The following is a 14,671-nucleotide window of genomic DNA, read 5'->3' on the forward strand; positions in this document are numbered from 1 at the left end:
AGTTTTGCAAATACAATGAATAAGATATTTAGAAACATGACAATATAGTTTACAGATGATGATCCATTTTTATTTTTTAAAGGGTTTCTTGAGTCTCATCACTTAATCGCAGAAGAAAGAATAAATTCTTGTGAAGGCTTTTGACTATTATTATGATTTTCAACAGTGATAAGCCCTCCCTAACAGCAAAACAATGACAAGGAACCCTGGCAAATCCACTATTTGGAAAACTTCTCCTATGTATTCATAGTAATGGAAGTATTATCACGATTTTTTTTAAATTTAAAAAATTTTTCCAAGATTTATTGAGATGTAATTGACATACAACATTATATAAATTTAAGATGTACAGCGTGTTGATGTGATACATTTATATATTGTAAAATGATTACCACCAGAGCATGGGCTAACACCTCCAATCCATCACGTAAGTACTATTTCTTTTTTGTGTTGAGAAAATTTATTATCTGTTTTATTTTATTTTCTTCATTTCCTTTTTCTCCAAGTTTTATTGAGAATACAGTTGACATACAGCACTGTATAAGTTAAAGGTGTACAACATAATGCTATCTCCACTTTAAGATAAAAATATCATTATTAGAAATAAAAGAAATCTGAATACTGGGAGGCAATGCAGTATTGTCATCAAAAGTATGAACTCTGAAGCCAAGTCTGGAAGTAGATGTAAGCAGAGGACTGTCAGCTTTGAATTGTTAGTGCAATTCAAAGTTGACATTCACCTCTGCATTATGATGTGCATTTTTTTAGGCCTCACCTATGATTTTCACTAATAGTGTCAGTGAAAAAATGATCTCTTAGAATAGTAATGTAATCTAAATACAACCAAATCTTTCTTTAAAAAAGATTTCATTCATAGAAATGAAAGAGAATGGAAGGGAAACAAAAAGAACTAAAACACGATGACTGAGTTTTTTGATGTCAGAGTGAATAACAGTGACCATGTGGGACAATGACCAACTTCCTTGTCCCTGTTTTACAGATAAGTCCTTGCTTTCTGTGCTCAATTCTAGTGCTTAAACCTAAAGGGCAGGGAAGGCATCTGGAAAAAACAAACAAAAAGCCTAAAAATGATATAAAGAAAATAGTATACAGAGATGATTATGAAGTTTTATTTTGCGATGTGCTATATTTGTTTTAAATACTCGATTTCAAACAAGACAATGTTGGAAATACTACATGACTTTCTTCCTTGCTGAAGCTATTATGAAAGGATTATAACATAAATAGAAACAGAGAAGTTTACTAAACTTCCTTTTAAGGACATCCACGATTCAGAGCACTATAAAACTGCAAGCATCAAGACACTTCCCAAGACACCATTTAACAGTAAAAGAAAGAAAGGATTTCAAGCTTCTGCCCATTCTTCACTCTTCCTTTTTGCTTCCCTTTCTCATGTTCTGTGAGAGCAGCTGTTAGTTAAAAAAAAAAAAAAGTCCTTAAGGCGACTGGCGAACGTGACGCAGGAGTCCTGCTAACGGGTTAAATCAAACACAGCTGTCAAATCCACACACAGGAGCGCTTATCAGGGTGAAAACTCCCAGTTGTGCTTTAGAAGATTACTAAACGTTTCTTTCAAAGCTACAAATTCAATCATTTAATCGCTGGAAATAATTCCCTGGCAGGAAAACAGCTATGACTCTCTGTCTATTTATGCCTCTACCCACAGGCCATTTTTCAGCCTGAATGGCTGAACACAGTGTTACAAACTCTTATCACCATGAAGAAGGAAAGTAAAATATTTCCACTAACAATAAATGCTTCTTACGGTAAACAAAAAACTTCTTCCTTACGTCTGTATTTTTACAGTAGTTTGATTTAGGAGAAACGGAAACGGATCAGCCTTGCAAATTTAATTAGGCAAATACTTATGTTAACGTTGCATGTTTTGAGTTATCACGGATTTTTTTTTAGCAAAAAGAAGCAGGTAAAAATTTTAGCGTAACTGCCGGTAGCAAACGGGAAGCAACTCACCCGCCCCTTGTGCCAGCATTCCACTATCTCCTTATCTGTGTTCTTGCCTTCCAAGAGGGTTAACTGCTGAGCCCAGCCCGTCAGGAGGGCGCTGAACTGTTCCAGGGCCTGCTCCAACTGAGCCACTTGGCCTGAGAACTCCTGCTCGGAGAGGGCCATTTGGCTAACCAGGTTCTCCAGGCTGGTCTGCGTTTGAGATACACTGTCTTCCCACTGCTTCCAGTCGGCACGCAGAGCCTGCATCTCCGTGTCCAGGAGCTCACATCCACTGGCAGTGGTGTTCTGTCTCACTGCAGGGGCCAGCGACTCCACTCTGCCCAGGCGGCTTGCACCAGTCTCTCTGGAATCCATCAGCTCCTGTAATGGAATATCACCATGGTAACCGAGGAGGCGATGAGTCACTCATGCTGCAAGTTTCCAAATGTGTACAGAGGGGGGCCCTGTCCTGCTAGGAAGTTTTAGCAAGTGTGCCGCAAGGAACCAGAATCGATTCATCCACCCACTCCCAAGTCATAATAGTGGAGAATTATCACTGTGAGCACCAAAGTTTGTCGCGAAATAACTTGAAGAATCCCCAGAATCCTGAAACAGACCCAACAGGGACCTTGAGATCAGGCATTGTTTGAATATGTGGAACTATATGATAGTGATTTTAATATCTGCTTGTGGTGTATTGCTCCTGTCAGTATGTGAATCAGGCTTTTCCCTAAATTGGTGGACGCGTGAACAAGGATCCCAGCAGATCTGTGCTCTGCCCACATCTCTGCCCCGTTTCCTCTTCTTCCCCAACATGGTGGCTTCAATCTCACTTCCATTCATTCTACCAGGAATCAAGCTAGCCCATCACAACAACAGAATAAGCCCTACTCAATTTCAGGTAATTCTGTATCTTAAATAAACATTTTTATAGTAACTAAAATAAATAATTTACAGACATAATCAAAAGTTCAACATAACCATTAGACTGCCTTCACTTATTACTATTACTTTTAAAAAACTCACTAGAAATTTAACAATTTAGCTATAACTTTTATTTATTTATTTATATTTTTTATTGAGTTAATCTATAAATTTTGGTTTAAAGCACAAAAATACTATAAAAGACAACAAGATAAAATTAAAATAATCATTGCTAATTAGGTAAAACAGTGGTATTTCTTTCTGAAAATATTCTTTCACTGAAAATTTTCTCTCTGAATTCATCATCTGATGTTTATTTATTTACATGTCTATTGCTAAAGCCAGGATTTTGTTAGAATTAATACAAAAGTATGACTTCACTCCTGGATTAAGGAGAAGAAAAAAAGATGATTATTTAGGGGAAAAAACTTCCAGAAGAAAATCAATGACAAATTAACAAGTACAGGAAAAACAGGGGTATTAAGTATGAAGCACATTTAACAAATTGTGTTAAACGTAACAATGTCTTAGCTAATCTACGTGATGTAGCTGGTAGATTAGCTTGAAATAAATGTATCTTCCCACTATACATAAGAAAGCCACATTTTAGGATAGATCACTTAAAAGTATTTAGCTCTATAGTAGTGCAAAGCACAATCACATGAAATCCTTATACACAGTTAGCATTTATATACATAGTCATCCTTTTCTCGGCAGGAGGATGCTAAAACCCTTCTTGGCTTATCAATGCATATAGTTAGTAGTGATTTGATGAAGAAAAATTGTAATTTTTTAAAAGAGTTATGCATAACTATTAGATTTAAATACTTATAATATGCCTTTATGAATGATTTGGAATTTGGAGTTCAGAGGCTGTCAAAAATCAGTTTCCCAAAATACTCTCTAAGGCATCACCCCAGTTTTCTTTGGCATGGCACTGGGATATTTCAATATTTGCAAATCACTAATTCCACTCATTCAGATTTTGAATAAGATATCATCATTTTAAAGTGTTTTGAAATAATTTTTTCATTTATTTCCCTGTCCTGTGTTCAAACTCTTTACCAATATTATATGCATGTACACACCCTCATACACATACAGGTTTGGCTTTGAAGTTGCCTGTCCCCAGTCACTGCTAGGGGTGGGGAGGGACACTGAAGGATGGAGGCGGCACCAAGTGACTTCCTCCGAGGCCCCTCCTCACTGCACACCAGCCTACACGCAGGCCGGACCTGGACTTTGACGGGCAACCTCTGCCAGGCTGCACTTCCTCCTTCCCAAACCTCAGTTTCTTTCTGCCAGCTCCTCCTCCTCCATTTCCTACATTTTTTTTGAAGTATTCTATGAAAGTCTTTCAAAAACAGAGCACTTGGCAACCCAAAAGCAGCCTTTGTAAAAGAATTACTTTACTTTTGTTATTTTAACATTTCAAAACATTGGTTCATCCTTGCCATCCGGTCTTCCACCCACTCTTCACCCCCAAATCCATGTCATCCAGTTTCTCTCCTGACCCGGCAGTGGAAGTGGCTACGGTGACTGCCAAGTAGCCCAAGTGCCAAGTCCAGGGGGCGCTCGTGCGGCCACCGCTTGATGCTTCTGTGAGGGTGAGCACCTCCCTCACCAGGGCCCTGGTGGCGCCACCCCTTCCTTTCCCTCTCTCATTGTTTCTCTGCTCTTTTGTCCCTCTCCCTTTCAAACTCTCTTCTGAGGCCCCGTAAATACGCGCCCAGGTTTTGGTCCTGTGCCCACTGTGCTGTTTCCTTTACCCTGAGGTCTCGGCTTCATTCACTCTGGTGCTGACCATTTCAACTCTGTATCTTCAATCCAGCTTCCCCCCCTGATGTTCAGACTTCAACATTCCCCTGCCTCCTGGACATCACTGCCAGGTAGCTCAAACTCCACCCCTTCACATCGAATTCCTCACCCTTCCTCCTCTGCAGCCTCCCTCCTCCACATGCACCTGTTTTTCTCAGGCAGAGATAGTTCTGTTGCCTGTAGGTAAAGTCAGTCGTGACCAACACCTTTTGACTTTTCTCACACTGTCACTCCAAGCCACTTAAATCACTCATTTACGAAAGCCACTGGATTTCCTTACTGAGTGTGTTCTATGTGCCAAGCACGCTGCTCAGTGCTCTATGCCCATGACCTAATTTACTCCTCAGAACTACTCTGTGGGGCAGGTACTACTATTATTTTTATTTTACCAATTAAGATGTTGAGGCTTGAGGACATAGAGCAAATTGCCCAAAGACACAGCTAGAAATGCAGTAGAGACAAGATGCAGCCAGAGTCAGGATCTGAATCTAGGGTCTGAACTCTAAAACTTTAGTGAGCTATCATTATACTTGATATATTATTTTATAAACATCAGTTTATACACCATGATCTCCTACCACTCTGCAGATTCCTTGAGGGCTGCACAACTCTGGTTGAATAAAGAGATGGATGGATGGATGGATGAACAAATGGATGAATAAATTAAAATATTAGTGAGGAATATATCAAAGAAATACCTAAAAAAAAATCACACAGATAATAACTGAAGAAGTGGCTTTATGTGGTTATCTGGTTTAAAACCCATGTGGTCATCTCGTTTAAAACCCATGTGGTCATTTTAAAATTTAACTAAGATAATACTTTCTAAATATTTCAAAGTAAATCCTCAAAAAGTACTTGTTATTGTTGTCTCGGCTATTATTTTTATGTTCTGATTTCCAGATATTAGAACACAGTCTGAGTCCTACATTCCTGACCACAAACACACTGTTTATTCCAACATTTCCTCCTCTACAGCTAAACAATTAAGGATTGCATCATTGCTTCATTTTCAGATTAAAATCTATTGTTGCCACAGAGGGGAAATTATTCAATATTCTAATATTCAAGTAATTAGAAATGTACTTATTCCAGCTCCCTTAGATGTGCAATTATCTTTTTTTCAAGTTGCCCATAGAAGCAGTAAACTTGGTGACGATTTTAATGCCCTTTAAAGTACTGTCTTCTTTTATGTTGTTGAAGTGTTGGCTAGGACAGCAGAATGAGACATCTAAATGACATTACCCAGGTATTGTTCAAATACATTTAACCAAGTTACTTTGCACACTTTTCTTCCACTGTCATACCTGGTTCTGTCGGCCCACCGATCTGGTGCATATTTCATAGTTCTGATACTACAGCAGCAAGCATATTTGCATACAGAAGCCCACACAGACAATGTTCCGTTTCCCTCACAAGTGTAAGGTGTTTTGGAGTCCCTTTTACCCCTGGCTTATGTTTGTAATTCATCAGGTGCAAACTAGTAAATACTAACAAACAGAAAATCAAAAAAAAACATTTTAAATAAAGAATCTTAGCCACAGAATCTTCATCACACGTATGTGACACTCAAGAACCAAAGAAACAATGAAGTTATAAAATCTGTCCATTTTCTGACCTTAATTTTAGATAATTTTTTCTGGATGGCTGATGAATCTCCAGACGTATCCGACCACCGATGAAGTTCTTCCTTTGCTGAATGGAGCCAATCTGTGAATTCCTGGACTGCATCTAAATACATGAGATGGTCTTTCACAATTTCTTCTACTTTCCTCATTTTCTCCTAGTAAACAAAGAAAAGGCTACTTTAACCGTAGTCGTCACTGAGAATCTGGAATCTGGCAAGGCAGCAGGTCTCCTCATGATCTTAGAAGATTTTCGTTCTTACTCTTGAATTTTCTCTACGTTTAATATCTTAAAATGAAAACATCAAATCTTGATTAGACTGCAAGATTTTGAAGAAACAATCATTTTCTTTCACATTTTCTCTAGTCTAGCTTAGAATAGAAATCCATGCTTCATGAATGCTGCCTAACATCCTTCATAATAAGTTGCTTAATTATTATTATAATAATAACTATTCTTATTATTCAAGCAATTATTTGTGTTGCCTCTGTGTACAGTATTCTGCTCGGCACTTTAAATGCATTTGCTCACTGAATCCTCACAACAGCCCTGTGATGTAGATGCTGTAATTAATGCTCTGTTACAGGAAGGGACCTCCAGAAGTTACAGAGGTTAACTAACATGCCCAACTTCACACACCCAAGAAGAGTCAAAGCCAGAATTCAAATGTAGGTCTTTTTGACTCAAGACTCATAGCTCTTAATCATTACCAAAATTTAAAAAATGAAGATAAACTAATACATCTGTTAAAAACTACAGTATTCATAATACAAAGAGAGTTCCCAAAAGGAAAGTCGAGAGGAAAATAGAATACTTCTTTATTTCCTTATTTTCTTTAACATTCTCACAAGTATTCAAAAGAAAAATCATGGAGGAAATGAAAGATTCAGAGACAGAATTGAAAGAAAATCTTGATATTACACGGAAGAGCCTAATCTTGGAGAACAGGAAAATGCAGTTTTTACTAAAATGAGGAATAAAATACTTGGTACATAACTGAAATCTGGGAGGTAAACAGACTTCCATTTAAAACAAATATAAGTGGCAGCAAAAGAAAAATAACTCTACATTGACGATTGAGGCTCAGGCCATCTTACAAAGAAAAGAAATGGGTTGATTGACATTCTAAGTGGGGAAAGATAAAAAGAAAAAAAAAAAGAATTAAAAATCGTCCCCAAATTGCAGAAAGAGCAAAATTCATGGACCTCCATTGATGAGAAATGGCCCTCTACATAATATCTGTTCACTGAACGTACACATAGTTTTAGTGCCGCCAACTCCCCTACAGTTCAACCATGGTACATTCTTTACCTGAACCTTGAAGTTTTCCCTTCACTCTTAAGCACTCACCTTGGAAACAGTCAGTAAATCATTAAACTGTGTTTTCAGTTCTTCTTGAGCCGCTTCCTTGAAAGAATCGTCCTCAGTCTTCTGGTAGAGCTCCCTGGCCTTTGCAGTGAGCCGCTGCAGGGCCCCCGCGTGATCTCCCGCCTCGGATACGATGGACTGAAAGTGGTCCAGGAGGGAAAACTTCTCTTTCAGACCAGGCTGCAGTTGCAAGGGATGTTCTAGTTTTTGATCCACTGATTCCATCCACTGCTCCAACTGGTTTTTCCACTCTAGATAGTCATTCCATTGGCTAATCACAGACTCTAAAGTGCTAGAGTTAATGTCATACAGCATGAAAATAAGTTATTTTGACGTCTCTATTGAAAACCAATCACAAAGGCATTGCATCCCTGAAGACTGTTTTGCTGAATGCTACTGTAAGTGATGAAAACACTGCTTTTAAGTGCAGGGAGAAACATTACTTCTCTGACCCACAACACAGTTTCTTCAAATGAAAATAAATCTATGTCAAAATTTGAAATAAGGTGTGTAGTCATATATGCATCCAAAAATATGTCTTCCAAATGCTAATTGTCCTAAATGAACAGACACATATAGGTGCTGTGTTGTTAAAACATCAGTCCTGGGGCATCAGTTAAATTTTACTTAATATATATCAATTCTTAATTCTCTTGGACTCAGTCTATCTTATTAAAGTCTGATGATGATTATTTAGTGACTGGAATTCAAAATGTAAGATATTCTTACAGGGAGGGTAGAACTCAGTGGTAGAGCACACGTTTAACATGCACGAGGTCCTGGGTTTAATCTCCAGCACCTCCATTAAAATAAATAATGAACAAACAAACAAACCTAATTGCCTCCCCCCAAGACAAAAAATGTAAGGTATTCTTTCTGGGTATGCAATATAATTAGACTGACTTTTCACTGAAGGATATAAATGCACAGTGTTTAGCGCACCTGTGTGAATGTGTGAAGGAAGAAAGGCTCAATGCATTAATAAGAAATACAGTCACATAAGTCATGTAAGGAAGAGTCAAGTAAAAGGCTCTCCAGGCTGACAGTTTTTTAAAAACCTCCAATATTTAGCTTTACCAACTATTCTAAACTCATGTGCAGTGACCCTTTCCAACCTCTCTTGCATATAATCGTACAATCCTGGAGTTATATCTGTGGTAAATGTGCTTCCAGCATTTACTCAGCTGTTCCTTTTGCATCAACAGAAACCTCATCGTACATGCCTTAAAGCTCTATCCTGTCCTTGAAGAATTTTCTAGAAAGTCCAAATCAATCTTACTTCTCTAGAAGCCACCACAAGCGCTGCCTTCTGCCACAGTCCCACAGCATCTTAGTAACACGATCTCAGTCAGAGGTTTTTGGAATGTATCGTACCCTAGCCGCCGAGCACTTAGAGAGCAAAAACCACTTTGTTCTGTTTCATTATTTTACCACAATAATTTGAGCACTGCTTAAAATGCAGTCGCCAAGTTTAATTTCTTGCTGAAAGCGGAGAATCAAGGATTTGAATCTGTTTCCTACATTCAACATTCTATTCTAACATCCGGAAAATATTCGCCCATATTCCTATTCACTTTTATGAAGCTGGACTATTGCCAAGCCCTGGGAAGTTCAGTTCATGTTCTGGCACTCTGCTCTACAGAGTAACAGAACCACAGGATCTGACTTTTTTTCCTTTGCTGACCACTGAGTTGCTAGAAGATTCAAAGTCCTGCTGACTTTGGGAGTCACTGCCTACGCTCCATATTTAAAGGAAACAAAACAAAGCACAACTTCCAGATTTTAGTTGTAACCATGGTTCACTGTCTGCACTGCAGTAACTACAGTGTTGTTTTGTGATGAACTTTAATCTTTTATTCATCTATTTATTATGATTGTATTGAGCACACACTTCTTCAGAGATCTGGTGGTATCTATGACCTTCAGAATGGGCCCCTGGAATGTGTTTTAGTATAATTCTGACTGAAGGTCATTTGTCCAACAAGCCAGCCAGGTGATTTGGAGAAGAGGGAGGAAGGTGCAAATCTTCTACTCATAAATCTAACACAGCACCACCAGCACCTGGTCAGTGTCTCCACTACCTCCTCATTGGCATCCACTGCAATGCTTCTCAACAGAGTGGGGTGGGTAGCTCATTGCTCCTGAGAGGATGCCTCCCACTGAATGCCAGGATACCCCCTCACTGGGGCCACCAAACACTCCCCATATGTTTCCAAAGCCCCAGTGCCGATGATATTACTTCCAGTTGAGAAGATTTACACTTAAGCTCAACAGCTGCCAACAACTTAATTTCTTTTAAACAGCAAAAAGTTATCAAAACCATATATCCTTGCTTTGATCAACTGAAAGGCAGTATCTTACTGAGACCTTGTGTGTGCAAGATTCTGTGAGAGATGTTATGGGAGATGTAAATATTACATGAACAAACATGCATGCATGCGTGCAAATACACACAAACAGAGCGAGCAAGCAAACAAACAGAACCAGCCTTGCCGTTACAGAAAATACAATCCAGGCAAAGACAAACATGCACACAACCAGCTGAAGTAATATACTTGGAACGTGATCATGGGATGCCCTCAGTGCCGCTCCATTATTTTACTTAGCCACCAGGTTTGATTTAGGCAAATAAACACTAAACGTAGGTCCGGTACCTCTGAGCATGGATGGAGGAGCTCATGATGTTGGCCCACACATCTTTAAGGGTCTGCAGCTGAGTCTGAATCACCTTCTGACCTTCCTTGTTGCTACTTCTCAAGGCCTGTTCCCCTCTGCCAATGGCCATGTTCAACTTAACTTCTCCTTCTCCTTTCATCAGGAGAATGTCCTATGAAGGAAGAATGACTACTTGTCAGTAGGATTACTAAAAAAAACCTCCTGATGTTTAAAAAAAAAAAAAATGCCTATGTTTCCCATAAGAATCAAGGTAGGGAATACCTTACTTGCCTGAAAATGAAAACAAGAACAGTATCAGACCCTGGACCCCACTGCACTAAAACACCGTTCTTAAATATTAGATCTCTGGGAGTCTAGGGGTCAAAGATTAACTGCAATTTAGGTTCTTGGAAAACTTTGGGCCACTTGCCTAAAAATGGAACTTTATTGAGTTTTGCATCAGAGTAAAAAGAAGTTATTTCAAAAATGAAGATGCACTCGTCAAAAACTTAACAGTCCTCTATTTTCATTGCCTGGCTAACCCCTGTCTGTCAAGGTCACCTTGGCTCACTGCAGGCCGGGCTGGAGGCCTTCTCAGTGCTTTCAGCATACACCTGTTTACTTCAGTCACGGCCCCCACACACAGGCCACACTGCAAGCAACAATTTACGATTTGATCTCTCCCACTGACTGTGGACTCCTAGAAATCAAGGACCAGTGTTTGTCTCCATAGTCCAGGCAATTTGCATAGTGCTTGGAGTGGAGTAGGTATTCCCTTAGATTTGCTAAATATTTACTAAAAAAGATTGAAAGTTATTTGAAAGCTATCGGAACAAAAATGCTCCTTTACAAAGGGGAAAGATGACCCCTCCAAACCCTTTTTTGTTTATTTTTATTGAAGCATAGATGATTTACACAATTAGATAAAGAAGTTGTGGTATATATATGCAATGGAATACTATTCAGCCATAAAAAGAAGGAAATAGTGCCATCTGCAGCAAGATGGATGGACCTAGACATGATCATACTAAGTGAAGTAAGTCAGGCTGAGAAAAACAAGCATCATATGATACCACTTATATGTGGAATCTAAATAATGACCCTCCAAATCCTCTTTGCCCAGTTTCTCTGTTTTGCCTACAGAATCCTCAGAGGCTCACAGAACGAGGAGAACCCCACTGAAACATGTCCGAACCTTATTAAATCAGCCTTCCAAAGGCGCTGAAGTCCGGCAGGTGTGGGGCATACCTGTACTTGTAACAGCCGTCTCTCCAAGGCGTCTTTGCTCCCCACAGTGCTCTCGGCGCAGGCCAGCCTGTCCCGGACGTCTTTCACCCAGGACCACATGCTCTGCAGCGCCTCCTCCAGGGCCTCGTGCTCCTGCAGGGCCACCTGGCAGCTCCGGAGTTTCCCTTTGGTCACTCTGAGTAAGTTCTGGTAGCTGGTGAGCAGCTGGGAGCACAGGCGTCCTTCTTTGCCAGCGCCATGGCCTTCTTCACTGAGAAGCTGCCCTCGCTGGGAAAGCTTGTCTAGGGACTCTCTAAGGAAAACAGAAAAAAAAAAATTAATTCTGACATTCTAGAGTATGGGGGAGTGACAAAGGATTGTTGATCTTGGAGCAGGGACCAGAAGAGAGCTCCCAGCCGACACGCCTTTGAGATGACAATTCTGGGGCCCCTCAGGGGGCTGGCTACTAGGTTCTCTGTGGTTTCTCTGAACGTAGTCAATACACACTGGGGTTTATTTGATCTGTGCTGGCTTAGATCCAAGGCCACTGTATTAGGAATTAACTTCAGGAAATGGCCCGGGCCTGCCTCTCCAGCCCGATGTCTAACTTTTCTCCATTCCTAGTTAATGCTCTAACCATAAACAGTTCTGTGAAACTCCCCAAACACTCTGCTCTGTTGTATACATGTGGAGATTCCTCCTCCTTCCTGGAAACTCTTCCACTCTCCTCTGCTTCTTTTCTAACTGGCCCTTCAAATCTCAGCGCCCTCGTCACATCCCCAGGAAGCACCCTGATGATGCCTCTTGCCAGCGCCCTCAGCCCTTGTCTGGGTCTGTCAGCTCATGGACCCCATCTGTCTCGATGCACAAGGCTTTCACTTCTAGAAGCCGAGGCTATTACACGCATCTCATATCCCTAGGACCCGGCATGATGTTTATCAGATATAAACTGCCAAAAAAAAATGTGCTTTCAAAGGCCATCTTACAAGTACTTGTGGGTCTTGTTGTTGTGTCTTGGGTACTTTGCTCATCCCAGTTTGGGGTCAAGGGAAAACATAATCACATGTGGCTGGGTTGGCTTCATCCTGTTTTACAGAGTTCTGAATTCTGATCAGTGCATCTATCAGGAAATGCCCAGGACACCAGAAGGGAACGTGAGATGCCTTAACACAAACCGCTATGAAAGCAGAAAAAGGATACAAAGACTGTCTCCTACAGTGTCTCAATTTTTTTTTCTGAGCAGCTACTATGTAAACAGCATCCTGTGGACCACCGTGAGATACAGAAGACTTACACAGTTTTACACATACTCTAAAATCCATCGCTCACACTGGTGATCTGTTTGGTGAGACAAGAAGCTGGCTTAAGCAATGATGCAAGTTAAATAACAACTCAAAATGACAGATAGCACTTGTTACTAAAAGAAGAATTGCCTAGTAGGTGATAAAAACTCAATGATTATCAAGTCTGGGGTTCTTTTTGAAAATACAGGGCATCTCCTCAAGATATTTGGAGTATTGGAAATCTTATGATGAAAAAAATCTGGAGGCCTGGCAGGAGCAAGTGGTAAGGAGCTGACAGAAGTCATGTCACTCAGATGGAGAAGCTGGGAGACCAGCAGAGCACATCAGGATTGTCCAGAGAAGCCACCAAGTCAAAAGAACGCGGGAACAAACACACCTGAGGACTCTTGGCATCTGGTCCTGGAATATCAGAGAGTAATAGCTCAGGAAGAAAATGAAAAGTCATTTTAAATGTTTGGAAGGAGGAGAGAAGTAGGTGTGGCCACGTTATACTGCATCCAAATAAGAGTCAAGATTTAAAAAGCGAATAAAATGCAGTGTTATTTTTAGAAGGTTATATAGTTAGAATAATGCTATTATTCTGTTAATTCAGCAAATGTTTTCTATTTTTGGCACTACACTAGATGAAGACGTTAAAGACCTGATGGTCCCTGGCCTTGAGGAACTCACCATTAGGTTAGGGTTTATGAAACTGAAACTGAGATGTATCCCGTGGGGCCCTCCCAGGTACAAAAGCCCTTCTGTGTCCTCTGTCTCCTGTTTGTAGACAAGCTGCAGCCTCCCAGGCCTCCCTGAGTCACAAAAGAGCAGCTCAGCCAGTGACTAGGACCATGGAGTCACAGAATCTTTAGCTCCTCCCTGAAGGAACAGATCCCAGTGTCTGATGCACATTCCTGGGTTGTTTTACAGATACCAAAACCACCACCAGAGGGAAAAAGCTAACTGCATGATGCCCAGACTGCAGCCATGACATAGGCTGCTCCATCTTGAGCAGCACAGTTCCGAGAACAGGCCTTAAGGAAATGGGAACAGACCAGCCCTGGAAGTGAAGATTAACTGTGCTTAAAACAATCAAGATGACACTGACCAGACCACTGCACGGCCAGTTTCAAGGTGACTGTCAGAGCTGACGGTGCTGTTCTGCACGTAGCCCCTCTCTGCACACCCTTGAAGCCTTCCTTTAAAAGCTCTTGCCCCCTGATTGGCAACCAGGATGATTCTTCGGGACATGAGTCCACCTTTTCCCCAGGATTGCCAGCTTCCTCAACAAAGCTATCTTTTCTTTTATCCAATACTTGTTGTCTCTCAGTATTGGATTCTTGAGTTTGGTAACAAAATCAACTAAGTGTTTACCCCACGGTAAGGGCTCAAAGAGATGGGGCCAAAACCCTCCAGGGAGATTTTATTACAATCATGAAACGAGTACACCAACAATAGCTGTTAGTATGGGTTCTGTGCGTGCATTTGTCTGTATGTTTGTTTTTCAAGATGAGGAATACTTGGCATGTCTGACCAAAAAGAGGACTCAGCAGAAACAGGGAGTGAGCATGATCTGAATTAGGCAATTTTTACTTAGTTGGTCATTGTTGCTGATTTGTCTGATTTAGGAGGCTGGGAGCCAGTCTCTGCTGCTTACAGTGCATCCGTTCCTTCAGACAACAGTTAGAGAGTTAAAGAGCTTTGTGTCAGGCTGCACTGTCGCAGTGGAAAGTGTTCCATCTTCCAGTGCAAGAGTTCCAATGAAGCAACTGAAAATTCCAGGGGTGGAGCCTGAATTTAGG

At 40.6% G+C, this 14,671-nt stretch overlaps 1 protein-coding gene across 13 annotated transcripts in view; it reads right to left on the minus strand.

Annotated features, from left to right (window-relative positions):
* The window catches only part of SYNE1 (spectrin repeat containing nuclear envelope protein 1), a 427,871-nt gene that overhangs the window by 219,184 nt on the left and 194,016 nt on the right, over nt 1-14,671 (minus strand). For all 13 annotated transcript variants that reach the window (XM_032485189.1, XM_032485193.1, XM_032485194.1 and 10 more), the window contains 5 exons: nt 11,608-11,899; nt 10,359-10,531; nt 7,687-7,996; nt 6,329-6,493; nt 1,993-2,349 (listed from right to left, as the gene is read on the minus strand). In XM_032485189.1, coding sequence (XP_032341080.1) covers nt 1,993-2,349; nt 6,329-6,493; nt 7,687-7,996; nt 10,359-10,531; nt 11,608-11,899 — 1,297 coding nt within the window. The remainder of the gene's footprint in view (nt 1-1,992; nt 2,350-6,328; nt 6,494-7,686; nt 7,997-10,358; nt 10,532-11,607; nt 11,900-14,671) is intronic.

This window comes from Camelus ferus, chromosome 8 (genome assembly GCF_009834535.1).
Source record: "Camelus ferus isolate YT-003-E chromosome 8, BCGSAC_Cfer_1.0, whole genome shotgun sequence".
Lineage (NCBI taxonomy): Eukaryota > Metazoa > Chordata > Mammalia > Artiodactyla > Camelidae > Camelus > Camelus ferus.